Raw genomic sequence first — 25,512 nt, 5'->3', positions numbered from 1 at the left:
TTCCTCTCCCACTCTGTCGTTTGTGTGTTTTCTTGATCGCATTCATATAGTTTGCATTTATTTATTTAATTACCTCAAATTCTTTTCTCATTGGTAGTAGGACGAGTTTCTTTTAATTTATACTGAGTGCCTTTGAACCTTCTGGGAATCCAGATTCCCTGTGTATTACCTTCTGTCTTCACAAGTAACCTCGTTGGTACCTGTTGGACCTTGGACTCTCTCTCAGCGTCTTGGTACCTCTGTGTTGTGCTCTTACCTGGCCCTCTTTTGTGGAACACCTTAGACTTACCAGTTCCCGGCCATTACCTCACAATAAACCGTTTCACTCAGATAGGCAAAAAATAAGACTCATAACCAATGAAGATAATTATAAAAGGCTTGTTATAGGCCGTTTGTTATACCAGACAAAAGTTTAGATATCTCTATACTTCGGTATGCTTAGATACTCATGAATAAGAATATAAAACAAGTCAACATGTCGTTAGTTATATTGGGATATAAATAGGAATGTACGTCACCGTCAGCGTTGTAACTGAAGACACCTTCATCTTGGCCACTACAACACTGCTTAGTGCCACAGCAGGTAGGCAAAGAGATCATGTGCAATAACGGGGTCTGGAGCGGTGCGTCCTCCCTTCCAGCGAGACTACTTCAACCAGGAAACCAAGTTCTAACTGTTCTCCTGCTTACCAGTCTCTTTATTCTTATGGGGTATTTTCCCCGCCTCTCTCCCTTATGGCTGCCCTCGGCCAAAGAGCAGATCATAAGTGAAGGATGCAAATTGTGGAAAAAGCCAGTCAGAAGTGGAAAAACCCAGCTCTATTCTCCTTGCATTCATTCCCAGGGCTCCTTATCACTGCACCTGCAATGCGCTCCGACTCCCTTTGAGTTCGTCCTTCAGTGGACAATACCATAACTATTGCCCGCAGTGAGCTCCTTCGATAATATTTGTGTGACCTTGCTCTGTCTTCGCTACCAAGTTGTCAGCGTGTTCTGCTGAGCTTGCAAAGCCTGTCAAAAGGCCTTTGCATTATTAATCAGATTAAAAGTGAGTGCCCAAAAGGGCAGCGGGCCAACGACATGTTGTTTTGGCTCATAATCGCACGCCGCGGTTCACTTTCCGCAACGTCTGTTTCATATGCGTCCTGCTCTTGCCTTGTGGATAGCACTGTTGCCAGGACTCATTTCAGGAGTTGCTTCCTCCCGCTGGTGGTGTTGGCATTGTTGTGCAGGCTGGCTGCCCACCGCGATTGCTGCATGGTCACGCCACTACCGAACTCTCGGTTCCAACTTGTCTGGATTTCCTCCATTCTTGTTAGCCATATTTCCAAGCGTTTCTTGTTCCACGCTGGCGCTGCTGTGGCTTTCTCAAGCTCTGTGTTCTGCGACAGCTCTACCTCCTTCCTCTGTTACATACAGGGGACCCCCATGTATTCTCGGCTTTCCGCCTCCTCTCGCTGACTCTTTGGAGTGCCATCCGTTTTCAGAATTCTCAGCACAGTCCATTGGAGACTCTCATTTAAAGGGATATCCTCAGTTTCCTGTTGCTGGTAATATAGGTTCACTTTGCCTTCATGAAGCTGATAACGTTGTGCGGTATTGGGTAAGTCCATGTAAGCTATCACTTGGAGGATATCTGGGAGTTCCTCACGGGAACGTGAGTCCTTGTCCCTCAAGGGGGAGTCTCTCCCAGTGAGGACCCACTTACCTCGACCCCTGGGGTGGGTGTTGCGGCGTGGGCTCACCTCCTTAGCCTCACTGATTGGGGAAAGAGGGGAAACTCCCCCTTGGTGAGAAGGGAAAAATTCCCTCAATTCGTTTCAAACCCAAATGCACCAAACTGATCTTCCTTTCCACCCCACCAAGTCAGCACTTGTGCCTATTGCTAGAAATAACCTCTAGCCCTCGATCTAACAGACTTTTTGGTTACTAGAGGGTATATTCTTATTAGTCTTCCCACTTACCTTGCATCTATATATAAATACTCTGTGATGTTACTTCTAGTCCTAGCAGCGCCACAGATGTTGCGACTAGGTCAGCACGTAGCTGCACAATGCCTTTGCTGGCTGAAGTTTCTGGACTACTGCATAGAGGTGCCTAAATATGAGCAATGTGTGGGAGGACAATAGTACCCATCAGATAGATAGAACATTAACAATGATAAGTAAATTGTTCTTTAGTGCTACCAAAAAAGTGAAGGATATATTCAATGTGCCCAAATGTTTTTCAACAAGGACTACACTTTTGCGATGATTCTATATTCACTTTCTAAGTTAGTCAATGCAGTGTGAATCGGTCTTCAATACAGTGGAGTTATACCAATAGCCACTCTGATTCTGCATAATTAAATTGGGATTTTTTTTCAAGATTTAGATGCATGCTAAGGAAAATCAATGTTTTCACTTTTTATTTGTGATTTTGTTTTTAGGGATGATGTTCAACAGTGTCTTACTATAATCCACAATTGCCTAATTGGCTCAGGGAATCTTCTACCTCCGCTTCAGGGAGAAAGAATAACTCACTTGTAAGTTAACTTTATATTACATGTGTGTCTTGAAACAGCACTATCGTTAAAATGTATCCATGTTTTTAAAGTGTGTGTGCACATGTATATATGTATAGTGGTGAACCTAGAGTCATCACCCCTTTTTTTGGGACAACGAGCCCTACTCCCATGTTGGCCAAATGACCGGTCCCAAAAAAATGTCTGCTTTCCCTACTGGAGATAATAGTGAAGCACGACACGGCACACATGCCATTAAAGAAACACCAACATTAAGAAAAATTAGTACTAGGACAAGGGGGCAACAGAAGGAGGCACCGAACTATACACAACGTTTTGGTCTCTCCATTATGTGTAGCAGCTCCCTCCATAAAATAGAAGAGGGACAAAAGACAGTTTGTTGTGCCGGTAGTGGAAGTAGTAGCCGTTTGAAATTGCGTCGTAGTAGCTCTAAGTCTGAAATCAGCCATAGAAGAAGAGGAAGACTTGAGGAGAAAGAAGGCAAGTGCTTAAATAGTCAGCAGGGATGTGCCAGATTGTTGGGAAAAGCAGGGTTGAAAGCCACGGGAGAAAGTGCTGACAAACAGTCATTGGATCAGAGTTCTACACGCCAATGAGAAGCAGCAGTGAAGGGCAGAGTGGGAGGTGGGAACTTTTATACCATACCACCAGGGTAAAGATCGGCAGACAACTGCTGCGGGACCCCCAGAAACAGCGGCAACCAGGGCTCCCTACAGTGGTACCGCCTGCGTCTTCACCATTCGTGACATCTGAGCGCAACCAGCATTCTCACGGAGGCTAATGCATGGCCTCGGGAACTTGGAGCATGAAAAAGGTACTTTAATTTTCCCCATTGAAGGAAGGACCCAACGGGACACGATGAGAGTGAAGGAGGCACCGGGCGGTCCCGAGCTACACACGTCCATATCGGGAAGCTAGCATAACTTGACGAAAGGACCGAAGACGGCTCAGCAAGGAAAAGCAGCCCCAGATAGCAAGGACCGTGAGTTACACAGGAGTTATTGGTGGTAGGTGGGGTACCACACTGTGGTTTCTGTCACGTCCCACGAAGGAGGAAGAGAACCCAGATTGTTGTGGTTTCCATAGCTGGTATTGGCAGTGCCCAGTGATGTCCCTAGGAGATAACTAGATGCAACGGACTGCTGAAGAGGCTCTTGAAGGACCACTCAGAAGTCAGGAGTGTCCCACGAGACTACCTCCCCCATCACAGACAACTAAGAAAAGACCGGGCTGCGGCGCTGAATTAGCAGGTACAGTGTGGGAAGGAAAATGGGTGCTTGGCTTAAAGGGGCATATAAACCTTGTTGTTAACCCCATGCATCCAAAACCCATATAATGGAAACTAGCACAACAAGTCCCAAAGAATTTTAAAAGAACCCAAGAAGCTGCATCAAAAGGGGCACAGTGTAATGAGGGAGTAATTGGGAAAGTGCATAGGAGAATAAACCCACTTTGCCAGGGGAAGCACTCTTCCTCGTCCCAGCGAGCATGAGAAACCAACAGTTGGGATAAGTGAATAAAAGACTGCCACACCCAAATAATAATGACATAAACAATTCTTTATTTACAACAAGGTTGTTAGTCAATAATACACAATAAGGAACCTGTGCACATAACAGGGCATGCTGGTTAGGATAAAGCAACTGGCAGAGACATCAGTGGGAGCAATATATACATTATTGTAAGCAGAGGGAAAGACCAAGGAAGAGGTTTGTCCCCTTGGTATTAAGTTGGCAAATTTGGCCATCAATTGAGGAAGGTCAGTTCCTCAAAAGGGTACACTAGCATCATTGTACCTGGTAGACGGTGGGGCTTTAACAGTGAAGAAAGGGGAAGACATACCCGTACATATTATTTTCCCCTATAGTAGTTTTAGAGTATTTAAGTGTGAGGGTCAGAATAGATTTTGGACGGTGGACGTTCGTTTTGGCATCCTGGCGACTGTCAAATTAGTTAGTTTTGTTAAAGCAGGGAAACCCCTCATAGAATTAGGGCTAGTGAGGCATTTGTCCCACACCTTGTATTATTTAAATAAAAACATTCTTGTGAAACCAACAACGCTGTGTCCAACTCCTTACTCTGACCCCTCACAAAATATATATTTCAAAGGGATTGTGTCCTCCGACGTATTCCTTATCTTCTTATCTTTCATAGATCATCTCCCAGCTTGCTGGCCTCGGAAAAAGAATTTCAGTAGAGGGCGCTTCGCGTCGAAGTCCCTCGAGCCGATGTCCCTCGACGGCCTCTGTATCGGCGCCGACATCATCACGCGTATAAATAGACTCGCGCACCGTCCGTTGCTCAGTTCTGTTTTTCGCGCTTCGTGGTGCCTCAGAATATCGTTGCTCAGTTCTTCAGTCAAATATATCATTATTCCTCGTGAATACCGATTCGTACTCGATGGCTTCTTCACCCGAACCGACAACTCCACGGTCCGGCTTCAAAAAATGTCCAGACTGTGGAAAGAAAATGGCGTTGACGGATCCTCACAGGATCTGTTTATGGTGCCTGGGAATCGAGCACCATTGTTCGGAGTGCGAGGACTGCATGTCCATGACGGCGAAAGCCTTGAAGGAGCGTAAGGGGAAGCTCGAGAGGGGTAAGGCAGTTAAAACTTCTTCGAAAGTTTCCTCGGCGGAGTCGAGACCTTCGTCTCCTCGCCATCACAAAAGACATTCTCGTTCTAGGTCTCGAAGCAGTTCCCATCACTCTTCGAGATCTAAGCATTCAAAAAAGAGACGTCGAAGATCCCCTTCCTCGTCTTCGTCTTCCGTTTCCCCAAAAAGGGTCTCCTGCCCCACAAAACATAGCTCTCAGGCTGAGTGGGAGGAATTCAAGAAAAAGATGCTAAGCGTCTTCGAGAAAGCGGCCTCGACCTCCTCAAAGACTGCTGAGGGTGATAGTTGCCCAAGGTTACTGCCTGCCTTTTCTATGCATCCCTCAGTCATCCACCGGGGAACAGCTCTCTGAAAGTTCCAGATCCGCTCCTCTTGCAGGAAATTGTAGACCTTCTAGAGAAAGGTGCCATAGAACCGGTACCTGTAGCGGAGAGGAACAAGGGCTGGTACTCCCCCCTACTTTCTCATACCGAAGAAAGACGGAGGACTGAGACCTATCTTGGACTTAAGAGAATTGAATAAGTTCCTCAGGAAGGACAAGTTCAAGATGGTAACTCTCCCTCAGATCCTTCAGGCCCTCCAGCTCCAGGACTGGCTGGTATCTCTGGACCTCCAGGATGCTTATTTCCAATCCATCTCAAACACAGGAAATACCTGAGGTTCGCAATTGGCGGCTCTCATTATCAATTTCGAGTTCTGCCATTTGGGCTGACCTCCGCCCGAGGGTCTTCACCAAGCTAATGTCGGTAGTGGCTGCAGGTGTAAGGAGGGAAGGGATCCAAGTCTACCCCTACCTGGACGATTGGCTGATCAGAGCTGTATCTTCGGAACAAGCTCAGATCCAGCTGGATTATGTCTGCCACTTACTTCACAAACTGGGCTTCTCCCTCAATTTAAAGAAGTCACAGATGATACCATCACAGAGACTCCAGTTCATTGGAGCGGTCCTGGACACTCCCTGGCAAAAGCCTCGCCACCAGAGGTGAGGGCTCAAGATATTCTGCAGATGGTCACCAAGTTTCAAAATGCCCAACGTCTCCCAGCCTTCGACTTTTTGAGGTTGCTAGGCCTCATGGCATCCTGCATCTTCCTTGTGCCAGAGGCTCTCCTGAGAATGAGATCTCTTCAGTGGGCACTGAGAACTCAGTGGTCGCAATTCTCAGGGAGAATGACAGACCTCCTTCTGGTTCCGGACAAGGTGGCTCGAGACCTTCAGTGGTGGGCCTGCCAGAAAAACATCTTGAAGGGGGAACTGTTTTGGCAACCATGGCCGTAGAGAACAGTAGTCACAGATGCCTCACTCACGGGGTGGGGAGCCCATACCAATGACTTGACCATCAGCGGTCGTTGGTCTCCATCAGAGTCCAGACTACATATCCACCTGTTAGAGCTGAGAGCAATCAGCCTAGCGCTGAAAGCTTTTCTGCCATCTGTACAGGGGAAAAATGTCCTGATAATGATGGACAACACAGTGGCCATGCACTACCTCAACAAAAGAGGAGGCGTAGGATCACTGCCACTGTGCAGAGAGGCAATGCAGCTCTGGTTTTGGGCAATTCAAGAAGGAATCTCTCTATCAGCAGTTCACCTAGCCGGAGAGAAGAACTTGACAGCGGACGCTTTGAGCAGGCAGGGCACAGTCTCCCACGAGTGGGAACTAGCTCAGGAAGTCCTTCAGGAGATCTTCGCTCTTTGGGGAACCCCTCAAGTGGATCTGTATGCCACCAGTACCAACAGAAAGTGCGATCTGTTTTGTTCAAGGGAATTTCCCCCGAGAGGTGCTCTAGGGGACACAATCGTAGAGGACTGGGAGTTTCCACTCCTGTATGCATTTCCACCAGTCCCTGTCATTCCTCAAATGATCAGGAGGTTGAGAAGATTCCGGAGGACCATGATCCTAATTGCCCCAGACTGGGCCAGGAGAACGTGGTACCCGGACCTTCTGGACATGTCCATCTGCCCTCCAATTCGTCTTCCACTCAAGGAGAATCTTCTATCACAGAAGTGAGGTCAGGTTCTCCATCCAGACATCAGAACCCTCAACCTTCACGCCTGGCTACTGAAAGGTTGAGATACAAGGATTAGGACAGCCCTGATGACGTCATGGTAGTGTTGCTTTCAGCCAGAAGGACAGCAACAAAGTCTTTATACCGCTGCCGTTGGAACAAATTTTGCAGCTGGTGTAGAGAAGAGAATATCGACCCCTTTTCATGTGGTACACCAACGGTGTTATCCTTTCTACTCTACTTGGCAAATTCAGGCCTTCAAGTTGGCACTATCAAGGGCTATCTCGCAGCGCTATCGATATTCAAGCGCACTGCAGAGGAGCCTTCGTATTTCAAATTACCCTTAGTAATACAATTTCTAAAGGGATTAACTAATGTCTACCCTCCAAGACCTTTCCAGGTTCCTTAATGGGACTTAAATTTAGTCTTAGATTTCCTGATGGGTACTCCTTTCAAACCACTACACTCTTGTTTGCTAAGATTTCTCACCCTTAAAACTGTCTTATTAATAGCACTAACGTCTGCTAGAAGGGTGAGCAAATTACAAACTCTATCTTGTAAACCCTGTCATACTTTTTTTCATAAAGTCAAAGTTGTCCTACAGGTGAAGCCTAATGTCCTCCCAAAGGTGGTTTCTGAATTCCACATCACTCAGAAAGTTACCTTACCTTCGTTCTATCCAGGAAGAAAGGCTACATAGGCTGGACCCAAGGCAGGCTTTAAGCTTTTACATCGGCAGACTTGCTAGGATTAGGCAAGCAGACCAACTGTTTGTAGGTTACTCAGGACACAAATTAGGACTACCGATAACAAAACAAACCATTTCCAGATGGATTACTTTTACCATCCTGGAATGTTACAAACTAGCAGGGAAAGAGCCTCCTCAAAATCTTAGGGCTCATTCAACCAGGGGTATCGCAGCCTCCTCGGCCCTCCAAAGAGGGGTTCCGGTTCGAGACATATGTGCAGCTGCCACATGGCCGTCCGCACATACCTCACACGATTTTACAACCTGGATTCCTCCTCTAGTCAAGAGACTAGATTTGGCAAAGCCGTATTATATTTGGTTCATTCCTAAAATGAAACATGGCGTTTTACTCCCACCTCCATTTACACACCACTGCTATGGGAGTCTATCAAAGATAAGGAATACGCGGAGGACACAATTCCTTCGAAGGACAAGTTACTTCTTACCTTTTAACGTTCTTTCGATGGGATGTTCCTCCGACGTATTCCTTATCGCCCCTCCCATCCATGCCCGCAGTAATACTTCCCTTGTGGTTGCAGTTTACGCTCCTTCAAGGTCAATAACCAATTCATGTAAAACAACTGTTAACGTCAAAACGGAACTGAGCAACAGACGCTGCGCGAGTCTATTTATACGCGTGATGATGTCGACGCCGATACAGAGGCCGTCAAGGGACATTGGCTCGAGGGACGTCGACACGCAGCGCCCTCTACTGATAAAAAATTTCCGAGGCCAGCAAGCTGGGAGATGATCTATCAAAGATAAGGAATACGTCGGAGGAACAACCCATCGAAAGAACGTTAAAAGGTAAGAAGTAACTTGGTGATCTACTTATTGGTAGAAACACTTTACTGTTAGTGATTTTACACCATTTAAGCTTGTGATGTGACTGAAATGATTCACCTGAATGTTGGCAAAAAAGTGGGGGGCATGCATTTTCTCCCCTCCTTTTTATTTCAGGCGTATGCAGTGGCGGCTCTTGAATTGTTCTATTGGAGGGGCGTAAATGATTGTGCCGAATGTGCGGGTGCGACCGAGTGCAACTCAAGAACTTGAACCAATAAATGGGGATTTGTGGGGGTTCTCACCACGAAAAAGGTTTCAAACAATGATTGAAAATGATTCTTTATTTTGCACTATATGTGAAAAGCCACAGAGTTTGCATTCGGTTTTGTATGGTAGCACATGGAAGAAAAAAAAAACAATAGAGCCAAGTCACTAACTGCACAGGAGCATTTTCCAACACATTTTCATGATGCCTTTTCCCACAACATATGCCAGTATAAAAAAACATGTTCTTGCTGGCTTTGCCCATACATGTCCATGCAGGCTGCACTAGTATATGCCAGTATTACCATATAAGGACTCTGAATCAGTAAAAAAATGCCATGCCACAGAAAGAAAGTGTATTCATACTGGCTATACCAATGCAGGTCAGTCGAGCTATGTAATTACACTTACGTTTTCTTTTATCCTTGATGCCTGTACAAAAAGGCCATGACTCCTTAAGAATATATGGCATGGGTGGATGCTGTTGTGCGACTGCAAAATGGGTGCAGCCTAAGAGCGCTCTGAAGGACGGTGCATCTATCCTGCCTAAATATCCGCCTTTCCGCATGCTTGGGCACACGAGAACGGCTCCCATGCAATCAGAAGCTCTGCAGTACCAGAAAAATTAAGGCTTAACCCATTGGACTGCCGCATAGTGGCGATATCTCGGGGGCCCTAATCTAGTGGATGCGGCCTGGCTGCCGGAGCCCAGCTCCAAAACAACGGAATACTACTGTGGGGGGATGGGACCTGTCCCGGCCGGCACCCTGCAGACAACTGCTCAGGGGCAGCGAGCAGTGTGGCACCTACGGCTGCCGAAGGCATAAAACTGATCCGTTCGCTTCAACTGAGGTGGTCTCTGCCGGACGGTAAGGCCTGGCAGGGGTGAGTGCGTCCGAGTCTTTGGACCGACAATAGTAGCCAGGGCAGGTGTTCCTCCAACCATGCCTCTGAGGTGTCCCGAACAACAACAGTGGGTGACTGGGGCCCACTTGAAGTTGACAGAAGTGGGGGCAGAACGGCGGTCCCCTGCGCCTTGTCAAGTGTTCCCCACCAGTATATCCTGTGATTGCGGGTGTAGAGTTAGTAAGATAGCCTAGCCCGCTGTGTGTACGGTCCATGGTGGACTGCCTTGGAGAAGATCAAACAAGTTTGTCATAGGGAACCACATATCTGCTGAAGGCAGTGGCTGGAGTGCAATAAGCGCCGCAGCATACACACCACTGGCAGCACTGGTTGAGGGCCCACCTATGTGGTGCGGGCCCCAGAAGGGGATGGAGGATGGCCCCCCACCTTCAACACATGAGTGATGGGAGCCCAGTGTCCAGGGCAGTGTGAAGGACCCCACAATCAATAAAATTACAAGAGCGCGTCCCGGAGCAGATCCTTCGTTGACAACGTGATTTGGATATCTGGACGCTGTACTTATTGCTGCCAGTACAGCAGTGATTTTGCCCTTGCTTTGGCAGCAGAGTGACCGTGTGGAGAGGTGTGAGCCAAGGTCTGCGCAGGGTTTGGAAGTGACTGATAGGACAGAGGCGGGGTTCCTCTTCCAGCAAGGACCCTCCTTGTTGGGTTCACCAGCTAGCCCCGTGCACATGGAAGTTCGCTCTGTGATCCCTGTCCGGTACATACCTCAGGGGGTTGAGTAAAAGCGTTGCATCGTGCTGGGGATTGATTCTTGCGGTTTTGCACCAGAGCAGGACAGAGAATAGCATAACTTGAGTGTGAACCTTCTTATTGAGCAATACCTCACCAGACCTCCTGGGACAGCCAGATGCAACAACCAGTATGGTCAACCCCAAGAGACAGTCAATAAAAGTAGACCAGTTACCCCAGCCGGCGGTTCCTTCCCCTGGTCGATCTCATCTCGTTGTCACTGCTATCAGCCATACTTTACTGGCTTTAAAATATAGCACAGACAGTCTCAGAACGAAGATAGATGCCCTCACCTGTAAGGTTGATGGCTCAGCCTTACAGACGGAAAAGCTATGTGGCCCTATGTCCGAAGCGGAACAGGGAATCGGCGATGGGGAATCTAAAGTGCCGGAATTACAAAACGAAATTGCGCTCCTCCAGCAGACAGTGAAGGAGGTTGTGGCAAAGAATGACAACCTCAAAGGCATATCAAGGAGAAATGACCTGCACATACTGGAGGTGCCTGAGTCAACAGTGATAGACAAGATGGAAAAATGAGTTGAGAAATTGCTTCTGGACACACTAGAGGGCGCATCACTCCTTGGCCGCCAGACTACATCCAGGTGTGCCTGCAATACATGCACCATGATCCCCGAATTTTCAACTATAGGGACAGAGGTGTGCTACTTAAAGCCGACGGAGAGAAAGGAGATCTGAGATGACCCTCTGCGACGATTTGTCTTTTTCCCAATTTCAGACAACAAGTCCAGGAGCAAAGAAAAGCCACGATGTGGGGTAATTTTGCAGAATATAATATTCTGATGGATGCTTAGCAGTTCAGAAAGCCTACGGCTAGTGAATTCTCTTTTTACTCTGGGGTGCATTTTAGCGCATCCAGAATAGATTGTGACCTGCTCTCGAACCTTGACTCTAACATTCCATGTGTTCTCATTTTGCTTGATCTCTCTTCTGCCTTTGATACTGTCAACCATACCATCCTGCTCAACCGACTCCGTGATAACCTGGGTATCACTGATCAGGCTCTGGCTTGGCTGACCTCTTTCCTCTCAAATCGACCCTCCCAGGTCCAACTGGGGTCTTTCCTGTCTGACATCTTTTTCTCTACCTGTGGTGTCCCCCAGGGCTCTAACCTCTTTCCCTGGCTGTTCAACCAGTATCTGGCACTTCGCTGCTCTCTGCCCCAACTTTCAGTGCTATGCGGATGATACCCAGCTCATTTTCAGGCTACCCTCGGCCTCCTTCCCTCATCTCTGACTGTCTTTCTGCTATCCAGGAATGGTGTGCCGCCAACGACCTCTGCCTTAATGCCAGTAAGACCGAGATTCTACTCATCGGCACACCCACTCCCTCCTTCCCTGCAGCTCTCTGGCCGGCCTCTCTTGGCCCGCTTCCTGCTCCTACCTGCAAGGAAAAAAACCTTGGTGTCATCTTCGACTCCACACTCTCCTTCTCTCCTCACATTTCTGACATTTCTAAGAAGTCACACTACCAGCTGCTCCTCCTCAGAGGTATCCTTCCTTTCCTCTCCTTCCCCCAGAAGCTCACTGTCTCCAGAGCCCTGGTTCTCTCGAAGCTGGACTACTGTAACAGCCTCTATCTAAATCTGCCTGCCTCTACTCTCCGCCCTCTGCAACTCATCCAGAACAGGACTGCGAGACTTGTCCTTGGCCTCAAGCCCAGGGACCGTATCTCTCCAGGACTGAAATCGCTACACTAGCTCCCTGTGGCTGCGAGGATTAAGTTCAAAACCCTCTGCATTGTCCACAAGGCCTTCTGGGACCTCGGGCCAAATTACCTTCAACTCTCCCTTCCTAAATATCTTCCTTCTCGAGCACTTCGCTCTTCCGCCTCCAACTCCCTCCGGTCAGCCGCTTCTCCAAGCAACGAGTTGGGGGGAGATCGCTCTCCGCAGCTGGGGCCTCCCTCTGGAACAGCCTTCCTGCCTCCCTGAAACTTGAGGAGAACCATCTCCGGTTCCGGAAGCACCTCAAAACCTTCCTCTTTGCTTCTGCTTTCTCTCTCCCTCTCCCCTGCTAAATCACTGAAACTGTACTGAATCAGCAACTGGGCCACTCACCAATCTTGGTCCTTGGCCCAGCCACTCTCCCCTGCACTGCCTTCCTGGCAACCCCTGCACTGCGGGACTGTCTCTGTATCCCTACAGCCCCCCTTCCCAGCACCTGTCTGCACTTATCTTGCACTTGCCACCAGATGGCCCTTATTATTTATCGTGTTCATTACTAACCCTGTACTGCACTTTCCCCTCTCCCTTTCCCCCTTGCACTTTTCCTGTCCCCTCTACCCATGCACTTGCGCGATCTGAATGACACCTGGCCTAGTAGGATCGTTGTCTGTCTCCCCTTGTTCCCCCCTCCCTGCCTCGTCGCGCCTTGAAACACTTGTGTAAAGGCGCGTTACAAATGCCATATCATATCATGGCAACAGTGGACACAGCCAGGTCCCTAGAAGAGGCCAAGATGTTGACCCAGATGTTTTCAGACCACTTCCCAGTGGTAATATCCCTTTCAAGTCCAGCACAAGCTCCCAAACTTCTCAGATGGCGATTTAATGGGCGCGCATTAGACAATGCAGTTTTCAGGGACGAAATTGAGCAAGATATACAAAAACATTTCAAACAAATGTTGGCTCTGTGCTGGATCTGAGGATAACCTGGGAAGCGTTCAAAGTTTACATTAAGGGGTGCTGCATCTCAAAGGAGTGGGGGGTCCTGTAGTCACTTCGGAGGTCTATGGCATCCCTTATGGATGAAATTAAAGGTCTAGATCAACAAGTGTAACAGGATGATACGGGTATAGGGGCCTTGTTATGGCAGAAAAAGGGAGAATTTGTGTCCCTTGCCAGCAGAGAAGAGAGATTCCTATGGGACTCGGTAGCGGCAGCCTCCTATGGGGAAGGCAACCGACCCAGCCGAACTCTGACATGGGCGGTTAAGCATGAACAACAACATGGATCTACCCTCAAGATTGAAGGCCCACATGGATACCAATTAGAGACCTTAAGGGGATTAACTTGTTGATTAACTTTTTTTTCGTGATTATTATGATCGCACGATCGTGCAAATTCTCGTAAATAGTGACCCTGGGATGGCTTGACCCTGAACAAACTTATAGGTTGAATGAGCCTCCCTTGGATGAAGAACCATGTAGTGTGATACTGTGTCTGCCCAATGGGAAGGCTCCCGGGCTGGATGGTATTACTGCAGAGATTTGTACATTACTCACCATTATCATATTTCTGAGGATTGTATCTGCTTAGATTCACATGCTATGCATATATTCTGACATCTAGTGGTAATTGCAGAGAATTGCCTCCTTTTTTCGAAGATCAAAAAGGGACGTCGACATGGGTGTGACTGTAACACTATCCCTAACGTGACGTGGAGTGTACCCAAAATCCTTCGCGCATTGAGGTCCCCCCCCAGATTCATCTTCTGTCTACCTAGTTGGTTGCACATAATGCAGAGCTCCCAAGTGTTTATATTGCTACTTCACTGGTCTTTGGCGGTTTCGCTTGCCTTCGACAACTACTTGACGGCCGTTCGAAGACTGGTCCGGTCCACTGAGTTTCCATCCTGTGCTGATCAGCGACTGTTTTCTCTCTACTGTAAAGGCCCAGCCTTTACAGTAGAGAGAGTGGGGCCTGTTTCATTGTCTTCTCTTGACAGTGCCTTTCCTTTACCCCTTCTCTTCCCTTTCTGCTGGTCTATCTGCTGTTTCCCTCTGCTATGGAGAAGACTCCTTTTAAATGTTGCCCGTATTGCAACAACAAATTCCTTTGGAAGAACATCCATCGCTGATGCAATCAGTGTCTCCCTTGTGACCACAAGGACTTGTATAAAGCCTCTAATCTCTTTCGGTCTAAGACCCTGAAAAACAGGCATACGAAACGGTGGACGGCCTACGCCATGCAAGCCGAGAGTCACTCCCCTGCTGTTGTCAGACGAGGAATCTGTGGGCAGCAGCGGCTCCGATTCGGAGGCCATTGGCCTTACTGTGGAGCCTCGCGCTCCCAAGTGTCTGTCCCCAGCCCGACAAGCATTCCGCCGGCAGTGCTATGGGGAAGTCACTTCCCGGTGACAGGGACACTCACGCACCACATGCTTCTAAGCACACAAACCCCGAACTCTCCCTGACTGACCCGTCAAAGGTTTCCACGCCTGTATGCCCATCGAAGTCTTTGACTGCGCCTTCCGAACCTTGCGGTTCAGTGCCCTCTGCGCAACTGCCTCTGCAACCTATGCATGGTACTAAATCTCCTCCTGTAGTGGGCGCTCCCTCTAAAACTTCAACTTCCGACGTCGAAAGACATGCCGAAATGGGTCTACTTGGCAAAAACCCTCCCGAAGCTTTGGGAGAAGCTTGCTAAGGCTAATTTGCTGGTTTCCGATACCAGGAAGACCCCATCTTCGCCTGAGGGCTATTTTTTCCTCTCTCTGGCCTCCCCTCATCTTTCTAGGGCACTGAATCACGACCCAGCTCCTCCTGCATGTGTCAGGACCTCACAATTTATATCTCACATTGGCAGGGTTCCTTGGAGAATAGGGTGTTTCAAATGCTATTCAAAGAAAGTTAGAAGGGGATGTTATTGAAGTATTTAATGAATCCTTTTTAGTTAGTTCATATTTCCTTAACTCACTTTCATGTAGAAAGATGAAACACTCCCAAGCCAAGATGGTGGAACACTTTCCCAGCAGTGATTGGTTTATTCTGATGCAGGCAGCATTGTGTAGTCATTTAGAATGTTCCTGACAATTCTAAACTGCCTTTCATTAAAGTTTTTCATCTGGTTAGGTCATGTAATTTTTAGCTCCAGTAAATTTAAGTATTAGTTACAAATTACTAGTCTAGAATCTTTTGTAGTTTCCAAATCTATTTAATGAGCAAAGAGGCAAGAAAGAAATCTAAAGTTGAAGATTTTCACCAGAACCTGTTTGCTGGGCAGCTGAAGATTTTAAAAGAAAAACTGAACTAAGCTAAGTGCATTTTTGTTCAAAAGGAAGAAGATTCAAAGACTTTAAATTTGAAGACGATATTAGACATTTTTTATGCTGTGCAAATTTATGTAGAAGGAAAAACTGTTTATATACTAGAAAAAAATAAGTAAATTTTCTTTTTGATGTTTAAAGGGTGTTTTTGACATTAACCAGGCGCGCGGATCTATTTCGCCGAGTTACTAATTCTAATTCTTATTTTCTAACCCTCTAAATATAATTCAATGTTTTAGTTCGTTGCGCTTTGCTCGATCGTATTTTTACAGCGCGGTAGAATAAAGGACATTATGACGTAGCGTTAACGTCGCGGCCATCTTGGATTTATTTTTTAATGCGTCGCGTAGTGTTACGGACAGCATTTCTTCAAAGACATTCGTCTGAAGATAGCGCTTCAGAAAACGAAGTGTGTCAGTTGCAATTTTCCAGTGAGCGTGATCTGATGTAAATAATTTTCTTCAAGAAAAATATAGCGTTGAGGAAGTTTTCAAATAAGAATTCCTGCAGAGTATGAAATTTCAAGTGAACATAAAAGACACATCTGAGACACATCAGAGGTAGAAGGTATTTGACATACATTCATATCTATTTAGTGTAATAAAATAAACAGAAGCAAGATACACATTAGCTTTAGGAATAACTACATTGTTGGATATCTTTTGTTAAAATCACAGTTTTGAAAAGAAAGAAGAGGCACATAGAAGAGAAGTTCGTACAGAGCATTTCAAGTAGCAACAGCATTCTCTTTGAAGCAGCCTAAGAGCAAGTCTAGCTTAGGCAACAGGTAACTAGAAAAAGATTAAAGAGAGAGAGAGAGAGTCAGAAAAGAAGTTTATATTACTTATTTAAGGTTGTATTTTCATTTTAGGAATTCCACTGATTTAAAAGCCATCCGGAGAAGACGGTCTGAAGTACCTGCAGTGGGAGTTCTTGTCTTTTGTTATTTTATCCATTCCCCTTTCCCCTCGGGTTTGCCTGGCCAATAGTTGAATAGTATAAAGATTGTTGAGCAGGCAGGCTTAGGGGGTTTGGTGGGCCAGCTTCACTCCTGCAGGATCCAACAGCTTCAGTACCTTTGACAGCATGGCCCTTTCCCCCCCTCAGATCCTTCAGACTCCTCTGAATGGGCTAGTGACAAGTTTGAGGCCTGTATGAACAGGATTGCCGAATTCATCAATTTCTCAGGCCAAATCAGACATTTTGAAGAGGCATAGGGATGTGGACCTGTGCCCCATCCCTCTTAAGTGCCAATCTCCCGGTGACCAGTGTTAGGCAGAATCCTCTGCAGTACCCTTAGGGAACACTACAGACAATTAAGATTACAAGTGGTAGTACAATTTCACCTTTGGTACAAGCCTGTACTGCGCAGTAAAGTGGTAGCGATGGCTGAGTAGCCAGACTTACCTCAAGAGCAAATGAGCAGTAATAGGGATTACACAAAGGACTACAATCACTGTGACTCAAGCAAACACTGACTCAAAGTTTCTGGCTAAAAATATAATTACATTTATTTTTAAACCATCTGTTCACAGAACACTTCACTTCTATTAAAGAAAACCACAATCTAAATATCCTACATGCAACCAATTCCTTTGGTCCAGGTCAATTCAAGCTAAGAACATTAGGATTTGACAGACTGGTGTTGTGAAACCAAAGATGTTACCAAGGGTTAAGCAGCGCTCACTTTTTTGACAGTAATGACAGTTCGGTCTTACGAAAGAAAAGCGTACCCGCGGGGATAATTATAACCATAGTCAAACACATTCAGCACATTGAATTAAAACCAGGAAAAAGTGGATACAAATCATAGGCAATACTTTTGTCAAGGCACTAGAATCAGAGGACTTGTTCTAAGAGACAGATAAAGTCAAAAGGCCTGCACCATTGTCAAGGGGAGCACGGCTCTGTTGTCGAGGGTCACACAGTTAGAACAGTTCGAGATCAACGTTGCCAGGAGTACTGGATATTGTCAAAGGGAGGCAAAAGTTATAAGAGGGAAGGAAGAAAGGACAAGCCTTCGGCAAGGAAAAGGCTTCACCCCGATTCCTCAAGGTCGGACGGCGAGAACAACCAAATGGACACAGTACCTTATTCAAATGAAGAAAGCTGGTGCTATGCAGTTGTTCCTGGTAGTTCCCGCAGACTTGGTTCCTGGAGCTTCAGTGGTGGGGACAAGGAGGAACTCTGGAGCGATCTGCACTACCCAGGGATTAGGCCAGCAGCAGCAAAGCAACAGTGAATAAAAGGTGCGCTCCTTTAAAACAGGAGAGGGCTCTTCTGATGGCTATCCGGACCACTACACCTTCGTGTAGTGATTTTGACCCAGAAGAGGATTCTCTGGCTATAGAAGGTGAGCTGGTTGATCCCACCAGGCTCAAGGGAAGAAGACTCTGGACTGGATCTTCTGTCGTTGAAGGGTAGATAGCTCAGGACTGCAGCAGGGCTTCACCGGGACTCGGGAGTTGCAGCAGCCGTCTCCTTCTCTGCTTCTCTTCGGTTCTTGTAGTTCCAGTGGTGACTCTGACTTCCAGCCCAAGAGTCCTGCCTTTTATGCCAAAATCCCCCATTCACACATCCTGGCTGTCAATCACACAGCAGGGGGGTTGTCCAGCCCGGACAACCATCTCAGCCAATGGAAGTGTGACTTGGGTCTCCAAGGAGACCCTGTGAAGGGGGTTACTAAACCCCTCACTCACATTCAGCCCACCTCGACATCCAGACACCAAAGGAGGGCTTCTTCGTAGAAGCCCGCCAAAGGACCGTGAACAAAGAAGGCAAACCTGGTTTGCCGCGCAAAGTAAAACACAAGAAGGATGTTAACAAAAAGAAATGGCGACTAAACCCGACTGGAGCCAAAATAAAATGTATTTGGTCAAGCGGGTTTATGTTTGAGGCTAATACAATAGCCTAAAACAGTACCACGTTTATATTCTATAATCGCGGTCGAAAAGTTAGGGTAGATACCACTACCACCAGTCAAGTCTTAAGGGAGCGAAACAAGGCTCCAGGAGGTACAGACAAAAAGGGATCAGAGTTAACCCTTTCCAATACTCCATGAAAGATGGGGTGTACTGAGTCTGTAGTTTAAGTGACTGCATAAAGTAAATGGCAACTTTATCTGTTTGTGGGGGACAGTATTCAGCCCCAGAAAAATGGAGTCAATGGGAAGTCTGAGACAACCCAGTGTCACTGCACTGAAGGTGCTGTGTAACACGCACATAAACTTGGGCTCATGGAGTGGTGTGGCTCCAGAGCCCAAGATCACACATAAAGTAGAAATAAACATCGCAAAACGCATGTAATAGTGGGAAAAAAGGTTCACACTCTTACCAGGTGGAAAAAAAAAACAGAAATCCAGCAAAGCTGCTGATGGACTCACTAGGTGAGGGAAAGTAGCCATAAATGAGAATCCTCCCTAACAACCAATTATCCTCCTTGGAGGAATCCCATCATGACCCCCAAGTGGATGTTTTTGGAGATGACTTAAATGATCCTAGCCAGGATGTTTCCTATGTCCAAGACCATGGCCAGGATTCCACCTATCAGGACCCAATCTGGAACACTGTGGATGAACAGGGCAGGTGGCACACCCTGCCACATGACACTGGAAAAATAAATCTGGATGCGCCTCCGAGCCTAGAGCTGCCTATAGATGACCAGATGACGTTCAACAACCTAGCTGCTGACCACTTTAAGAGTGTCACACACAGTCATCCCTGATTCAGGCTTCATAGAAAATATCCTTAAGGAAAAGACCCCGGTCAGCCAAACCATTCCTTTGTTGAACTCAATCAAGAAGCGCCTGTTCCCCTCATTGCTCACACTATCGCTCACACATGTGGTGAATCCCTGTGTGGAGAAATTGTTCCCTTTGTAACTATTCACAAAGAGAAGGTGGTTTTGTGCACACACCCACATTTTGCGCCTAAATTAATCGCAAAGTTCCATGTAAATCAATTAATCAAACTTCCCACTTTATACCAAAACCCCACTAACTAGGGAGAAAGAAACCTCCACAGGAGGGCAGGAATCTACTACCTTGAAAGAATGAAGCTATTGAGAAAGATGGACCAATTCTTTGTCTCTGTGGCAGCTGGTAGAGACGGCGACCCTGTCTCTAAATCAGCTACTGGATTGTGAATTGCATCAGACTGTTTTACTCTCTTGCCAAGAGAGATCTACCCTTTTCCGCCTAGAGCTCACTCTACTCGGGGCACATGTGCTACCATAACAATCATTGTAAATGTTCCTTTAGATTCCATTTGCAAAGCAGCAACCTGGAGTTCTGTTCACACTTTCACCCAACACTATAGTTTAGACACGCATTCTAAGTCTGATTCTCAGGTGGGACAAGCAGTGCTAAGACATCTCTTTGCTACTGTTCTTTCCCACATCCCACCACCCTCTCCTGGTACTGCTTGCTAGTCTATGCACAGCATGTGATTCTAGGCAGATTCACAACCATCAGAAGACGTACTCGGCGTGATTGCATTTCTGACGATTGTATCTGCTTAGATTCACATGTGCGCACCCTTCCTCCCCTCTTGGAGTAGAAGGAACATGAACATTTTACACCTTCTCTCTTCTGTACTCGCGCATTCTGCATGGCTCCCTCATGCCAGATGTTAGGCAGAATCCTGTGCAGTTGCCTTGGGGACCACTGCAAGAAGATTAAGACTACAGCAGTAAGCAGTAAACCCATTGGTAGCAGTCTGTACCACCCAGATTTACCTGGTAGATGTGGCTGAGCAGTCAGACTTCTCTCAAGAAGAGTAGGGCAGTATATAGAGTATACACAATAGGGGTAAAAACACAGTAGAGCAAACAAACACTGACCAGAGCTTTGTATCAAAATTATATAATTATTTATTTAAAACACACTTTAGGAAATACACTAGCACTCTAAATCAAAAGCAACTTAAAACACAGTCCGGTAAAATATAGACACCTCCCTTGATAACTGTTAGACAAGTCAGAGTTAAAACACCACTATTTGTTAAAACAGATGTGAGCGCGTAACCTAGATGGCACTCCAATAGTTAAGTTAAAGGGAGAGAAAAAGGCAGGGCATAAATAAAACAGTTCCCAACACTTTTAGAAGTTCAAAGCAAGGGAGTAAAGGCAGTATACACTGTAGAGCCAAAGTTCATAGGCCAGGCCCACTTTAAATGGAGCAAAGCGAAATGTGCCCAATATCACACAGTTTAAAATGCACTAAAAGTCTTTTCAGATTGTTCAGAAGAGGTTGGTGTGATTCAAGAAATAAAGTTAGAAGGTCTGGGGCCAACCCAGTTGGAAAGGCAAGGATTTAAGGGTCATCTTGGGCAAACCGAAGAAAGGGAGGCCAGGCAGAACACAGTACCTTAAAGCGAGAGGAAGCTCCAGTGGTGGCAGTTGTTCCTGGCAGTGGTTGCAGTTTGTTGTTTTCGACCAGGGGAAGAGAGGATCTCGTGGAGGAGTAAACTTGAAGGCATTGCACTGCACAGGGATGAAACCAGCCGCGGAGTTCATCGGTTAAAAGGTGCGTTCCTTTTATTCGCGGTTAAAGTGGTGAAGCTTTGCTATCCGGCCGCCGGGGTGCTTGGCACAGGCGATTCGACCAAGAGACGTCTTTGGAAGGCGAAAGGGGCGAACTGGTTGATCCCACCAGCTCAAAGGAAGAAGACTCGTCCAGCAGAAGATCTTCTCTTGTCGTTGGGAAAGTGGTGAATTTGTTGCAGCAGGGCTCCACCGGTGGTGTCGTCGTTGCAATTGGCTCAGCTTCTTCCCTCTTCGGATTCTTAGGTCCTGTAGCGACTTCTGAAGTTCCAGTCCAAAAGGCCCTGCTTTTATGCAGAAAAAACCCCATTCAACAGCCAAGCTGCCACTCAAACATGCGAAATGGTGAGCCGGGCGGCACACTACCGGGCCAATCAGAATAAAGTGCGACTTGGGTTGCTAAGGCAACGCAATCTAGGGTGGCAATTCCCCTCCCCAGTGTTCGGTAGAAACCTGTGCAGTTCCCTTAGGGACCACTGCAAAAGATTTGACTACAGGTGGTTGGCAGTAAGCCCAATTGGTAGCAGTCTGTACCACCCAGATTTACCTGGTAGCTGTGGCTGAGCAGTCAGACTTCTCGCAAGAAGAGTTAGGCAGTAGACGGAGGATACACAACAGGGCTAAAAACACAGTAGAACAAGCAAACACTGACCACAGCTTTGTATCAAAAGCTTTTTCTGAGTTACCCAAGAGTCCTTGTGAGTAGCCCTGTTGGCAACCCACAAGTCAGCAGCCTTAGCTAGTTTCCTGGAATCTAATTCCTTTGAATCAGCCAAGTGCTGTCTGAGCTCAGGAGAGCAGGCATCATAAATTGACTTCAACATCACAAGATTCTTCATTCCCTCAGAAGTGTTCACTTTGTAACCTTTAATCCATCACTCTAAGTTCTTCAAACATTCACTCACCCAGGTAGTCCAATGGGTACCATCATGCTTTTTGAGGGTCCTAAACCTCTTAAGGTATGGGTAGGGGTCTTCCCAAATCTAGCTACCAGAGCTAGCTTCACACATTCATAATCCTTCTTACCCTCCTCCCCTAACTCCATTACCACATCAGTTGCAACAGGGGGGAGCCTATAGAACAACCAGGAAAGTAACTCATTTCCTGTAATGTTCTGGAGCCCATGATTATATTCAAACAAACTCAACCAATCCAACACATCCAACTTAGGCTCATACATATCCACCAACTCCTTAGGCATCCGGGTCTTTTGGGACTGGAACTCCTAGAGGATTCGGAGAGAGAAGCACTTTCCACAGACAATTTTTTCATTTCTAGCTCATGGTTGAGCTCCATTTCTTTGAGCCTTGGTTCTTGGTGACGTTGTTCTGTTTCAGCACTAATTCTTTTGAATTCTAATTCAAGCTTAATTTTTTCTAGTTCCATATATTGGGGATTAAGTGTGGGACCTGGTAAAGGTTCAGTAGGTACAGCTGACAGGGCAGGTAGAGGCCCAGAGGAGACAACTCTAACATCTTCCCCCTCCTCTTCTGCTCCTGACTCAGTTATCAATACTAACATTCATATCAATATCATTGCTGTTATCCACAGTTGCTGGAGTGGTAGGTTCCTCTGAACCACCACCCAGACTTTGGTTTGCTAACAACCTTTCTATTCGCTCCATTTTCTTGCCCTTAGTCAGGAGGTTCTTATGCTTACAAAGAACTCTTAAACAATCAGCAGTTTTTGTAGCAAGGGACTCTTGACTATAACTTTCCATAGTTGACAGGTTTAGAAAATAACTTCTTTAGTGTTAAGCTTTGTGGTTAGTTGCACTAAGGTATCTATAAGCACTCTAAAATGTATACTCAATGCAAATCCCACCGCTGTACACCAGTGTTAGGCAGAAACCTGTGCAGTTCCCCTAGGGACCACTGAAAAAGATTTAAGACTACAGGTGGTTGGCAGTAAACTCAATTGGTAGCAGTCTGTAACACCCAGATTTACCTGCTAGCTGTGGCTGAGCAGTCAGACTTCTCTCAAGATGAGTTAGGCAGTATATAGAGTATACACAGTAGGTACAGAGATACAGTAGCACAAGCAAACACTGACCAGAGCTTTGATGTAAAAGTATATAATTATTTATTTAAAGACACACTTGTAAATTACACTAGCACAAAAAAAGGTAAGTAAATTCAACACAGTCACTAATATATATATATATATATATATATATATATATATATATATATATATATATGCGTAATTACTTATTAGACAAGTCTTAGTGAGAAACGCCACTTATTTTCAGACAGAGGTGAGCGCTTAACATAAGATGGCACTCTAATAAGTTATTTAAAAAGGGAGGGAAAAAGGCTGAGTTATGAAAGCACACAAATCTCAATTCTTTTTAAAGAACCACAGTGAGGCAGGTTAGGGAAAGTCTACTGGAGAGCAAGGAAGTTCAAATGCCAGGCCCACTCTCAGAGAGAGCAAGCGAAATGTGTCCAGGACCACACAGTGGGGTTATGCCCAAAGAGTCTTTGTAAATAGTTCACCAAAGATTGAGATCAAGTCAGGAAAAGTTAGTTAACAGGCCCCAGGCTGACCCAGGTTAGAAAGTCGAGGATTTACTGTCACCCCGAACGATCTGTCGCAAGGGAAGCCAGGTGGGACACAGTACCTGAAAATGGGAAGAACGCTCCAGCGGGGGCAGTTGTTCCTGGCAGCGGGTGCAAGTCAGTGTTTCGTCCAGAGGAAGAGGAGGTCTCGACGTGGAGGAAAGCTGAAGGTCGTTGCACTGCCAGGGAAGAAACCAGTCACTGAGTTTCCCGGTTACAAGGTACCACCCTTTTCTTTGCGGTAGTGGTAAACAGTGGTATTTCGGTTGCCGGGGTGCTTGGCACGGGCAAGGCGGCCACGAGATGGTCCTGGAAGGCGAAAAGATGGGCAAACTGGTTATCCCCACCAGTCAAAGGAAGAAGACTCTCCGGGGTGGAGATCTCCTCTGTCGTCGGGAAAAGTGGTGAGACGGTTCAGCAGGGCTCCACCGGTGGTGTCGCCGTTGCAGGTCGGCTCGGCTTCTCCCTCCTCGGATTATTTAGGTCCTGTGGCGACATCTGAAGTTCCAGTCCCCAAAGCCCTGCTTTTATGCAGAAAACCCCCATTCATTCAGCCTAGCTGTCACTCAAACATGCTAAGTGGTGAGCCGGGCGGCTCACCACTTGGGCCAATCACACAAGAGTGCGACTTGAGTTGCCGAGGCAACTCAGTCCAGGGTGCCTAAACCCCCTCCTACACCCCCTGTGGTACCCAGATAGAGTGGCACCACTTTTGGAGGCTTCTGTGGAGAAACCCGCCAAAAAGTGGAACAAAGGGCTCAACCTTGGTTAGAGTTAGAGATTTACACAAACTCTATTTTAGAAGAGAGTTCTGACAAAAAGACCCAACCGTTGATTTAATATTAAATAAATAAACCAGTGGTATCTTTAACATTGCACCAAAAAGTGGTGCGTTTAAAATCAATGGGAAAATCCCATAGGAAATATTCCGGTGGAATATTTTGCGTGGTAACCACTGCCACCAGCCAGAAACTTGACAAGGGGAGACTGGACAGTGCCCCCTTGGAAACAGACCCAGGCGCAGTCGAATTAACCCCTTCCAGTACTTCCACAATATGATGGTTTGTACTGGTTCCGTTCACAATTTTGGACTAGTAAAGTCAATGGTGACTTTACATGCTCTGGGAGACAGTAGTCAGTCGCAGGGTATGGAGTCTATGTTTGGGGGTCATTATGACACCTCTGTGTTACTGCACTGAGGGTGCTGTGTAACACACATGAAAAACAGATTATACCCTATGGAGTAAAAGACCCCATAGCCCATAAGCACCTACAAAGTCAACGACATACCTCAAATCATGTCTAAGAGTGGGAGGAAAAGTCTCACTCTTAGCAGGGGAGAAAAAAACAAACCCCAAAAATCCAACAAAGCTGCTGGGGGACTCGCTAGGTTTGGGAAATTAGCCTTATAAGAGAATTCTCCCTAACACCAGAAGAGAAAAACAACTGGTGGGACCTCGACGCTTGAGTTATTTTGGGTATACTACATGTCACGTTGGGGATAGTGTTACAGTCACGCCCGTGTCAACGCCCTTTTTCGATCTTTGGAAAAAAGGTGCAATGCACTTCGATTACCACTAGATGTCTGACTATATGCACAGCATGTGAATCTAAGCAGATACAATCATCAGAAATACGATTACGGTGTGTAGTGTATGTCATACCCCACTTGTGTACTATTTATGAATCTGCATTGGCATCTGGAGTGCTACCCGAATCTACCAGAACCACCCTAGTAATGGTCCTGCTCAAGGCCATTAAGGACCCCCAGCAGTGTGCCCCTTATAGGCCACTATCCTT

At 46.5% G+C, this 25,512-nt stretch overlaps 1 protein-coding gene across 3 annotated transcripts in view; it reads left to right on the top strand.

The window, feature by feature from the left end:
* PSME4 (proteasome activator subunit 4) overlaps positions 1 to 25,512 on the top strand; it is a 3,386,216-nt gene that overhangs the window by 1,626,290 nt on the left and 1,734,414 nt on the right. For all 3 annotated transcript variants that reach the window (XM_069608231.1, XM_069608232.1, XM_069608230.1), the window contains one exon: positions 2,429 to 2,524. In XM_069608231.1, coding sequence (XP_069464332.1) covers positions 2,429 to 2,524 — 96 coding nt within the window. The remainder of the gene's footprint in view (positions 1 to 2,428; positions 2,525 to 25,512) is intronic.

This window comes from Ambystoma mexicanum, chromosome 4q, assembly GCF_040938575.1.
Source record: "Ambystoma mexicanum isolate Mex_15411 chromosome 4q, UKY_AmexF1_1, whole genome shotgun sequence".
NCBI lineage: Eukaryota > Metazoa > Chordata > Amphibia > Caudata > Ambystomatidae > Ambystoma > Ambystoma mexicanum.
Note: the sequence above shows the minus strand (reverse complement) of the source record. Positions and strands in the feature narration are given on the sequence as shown.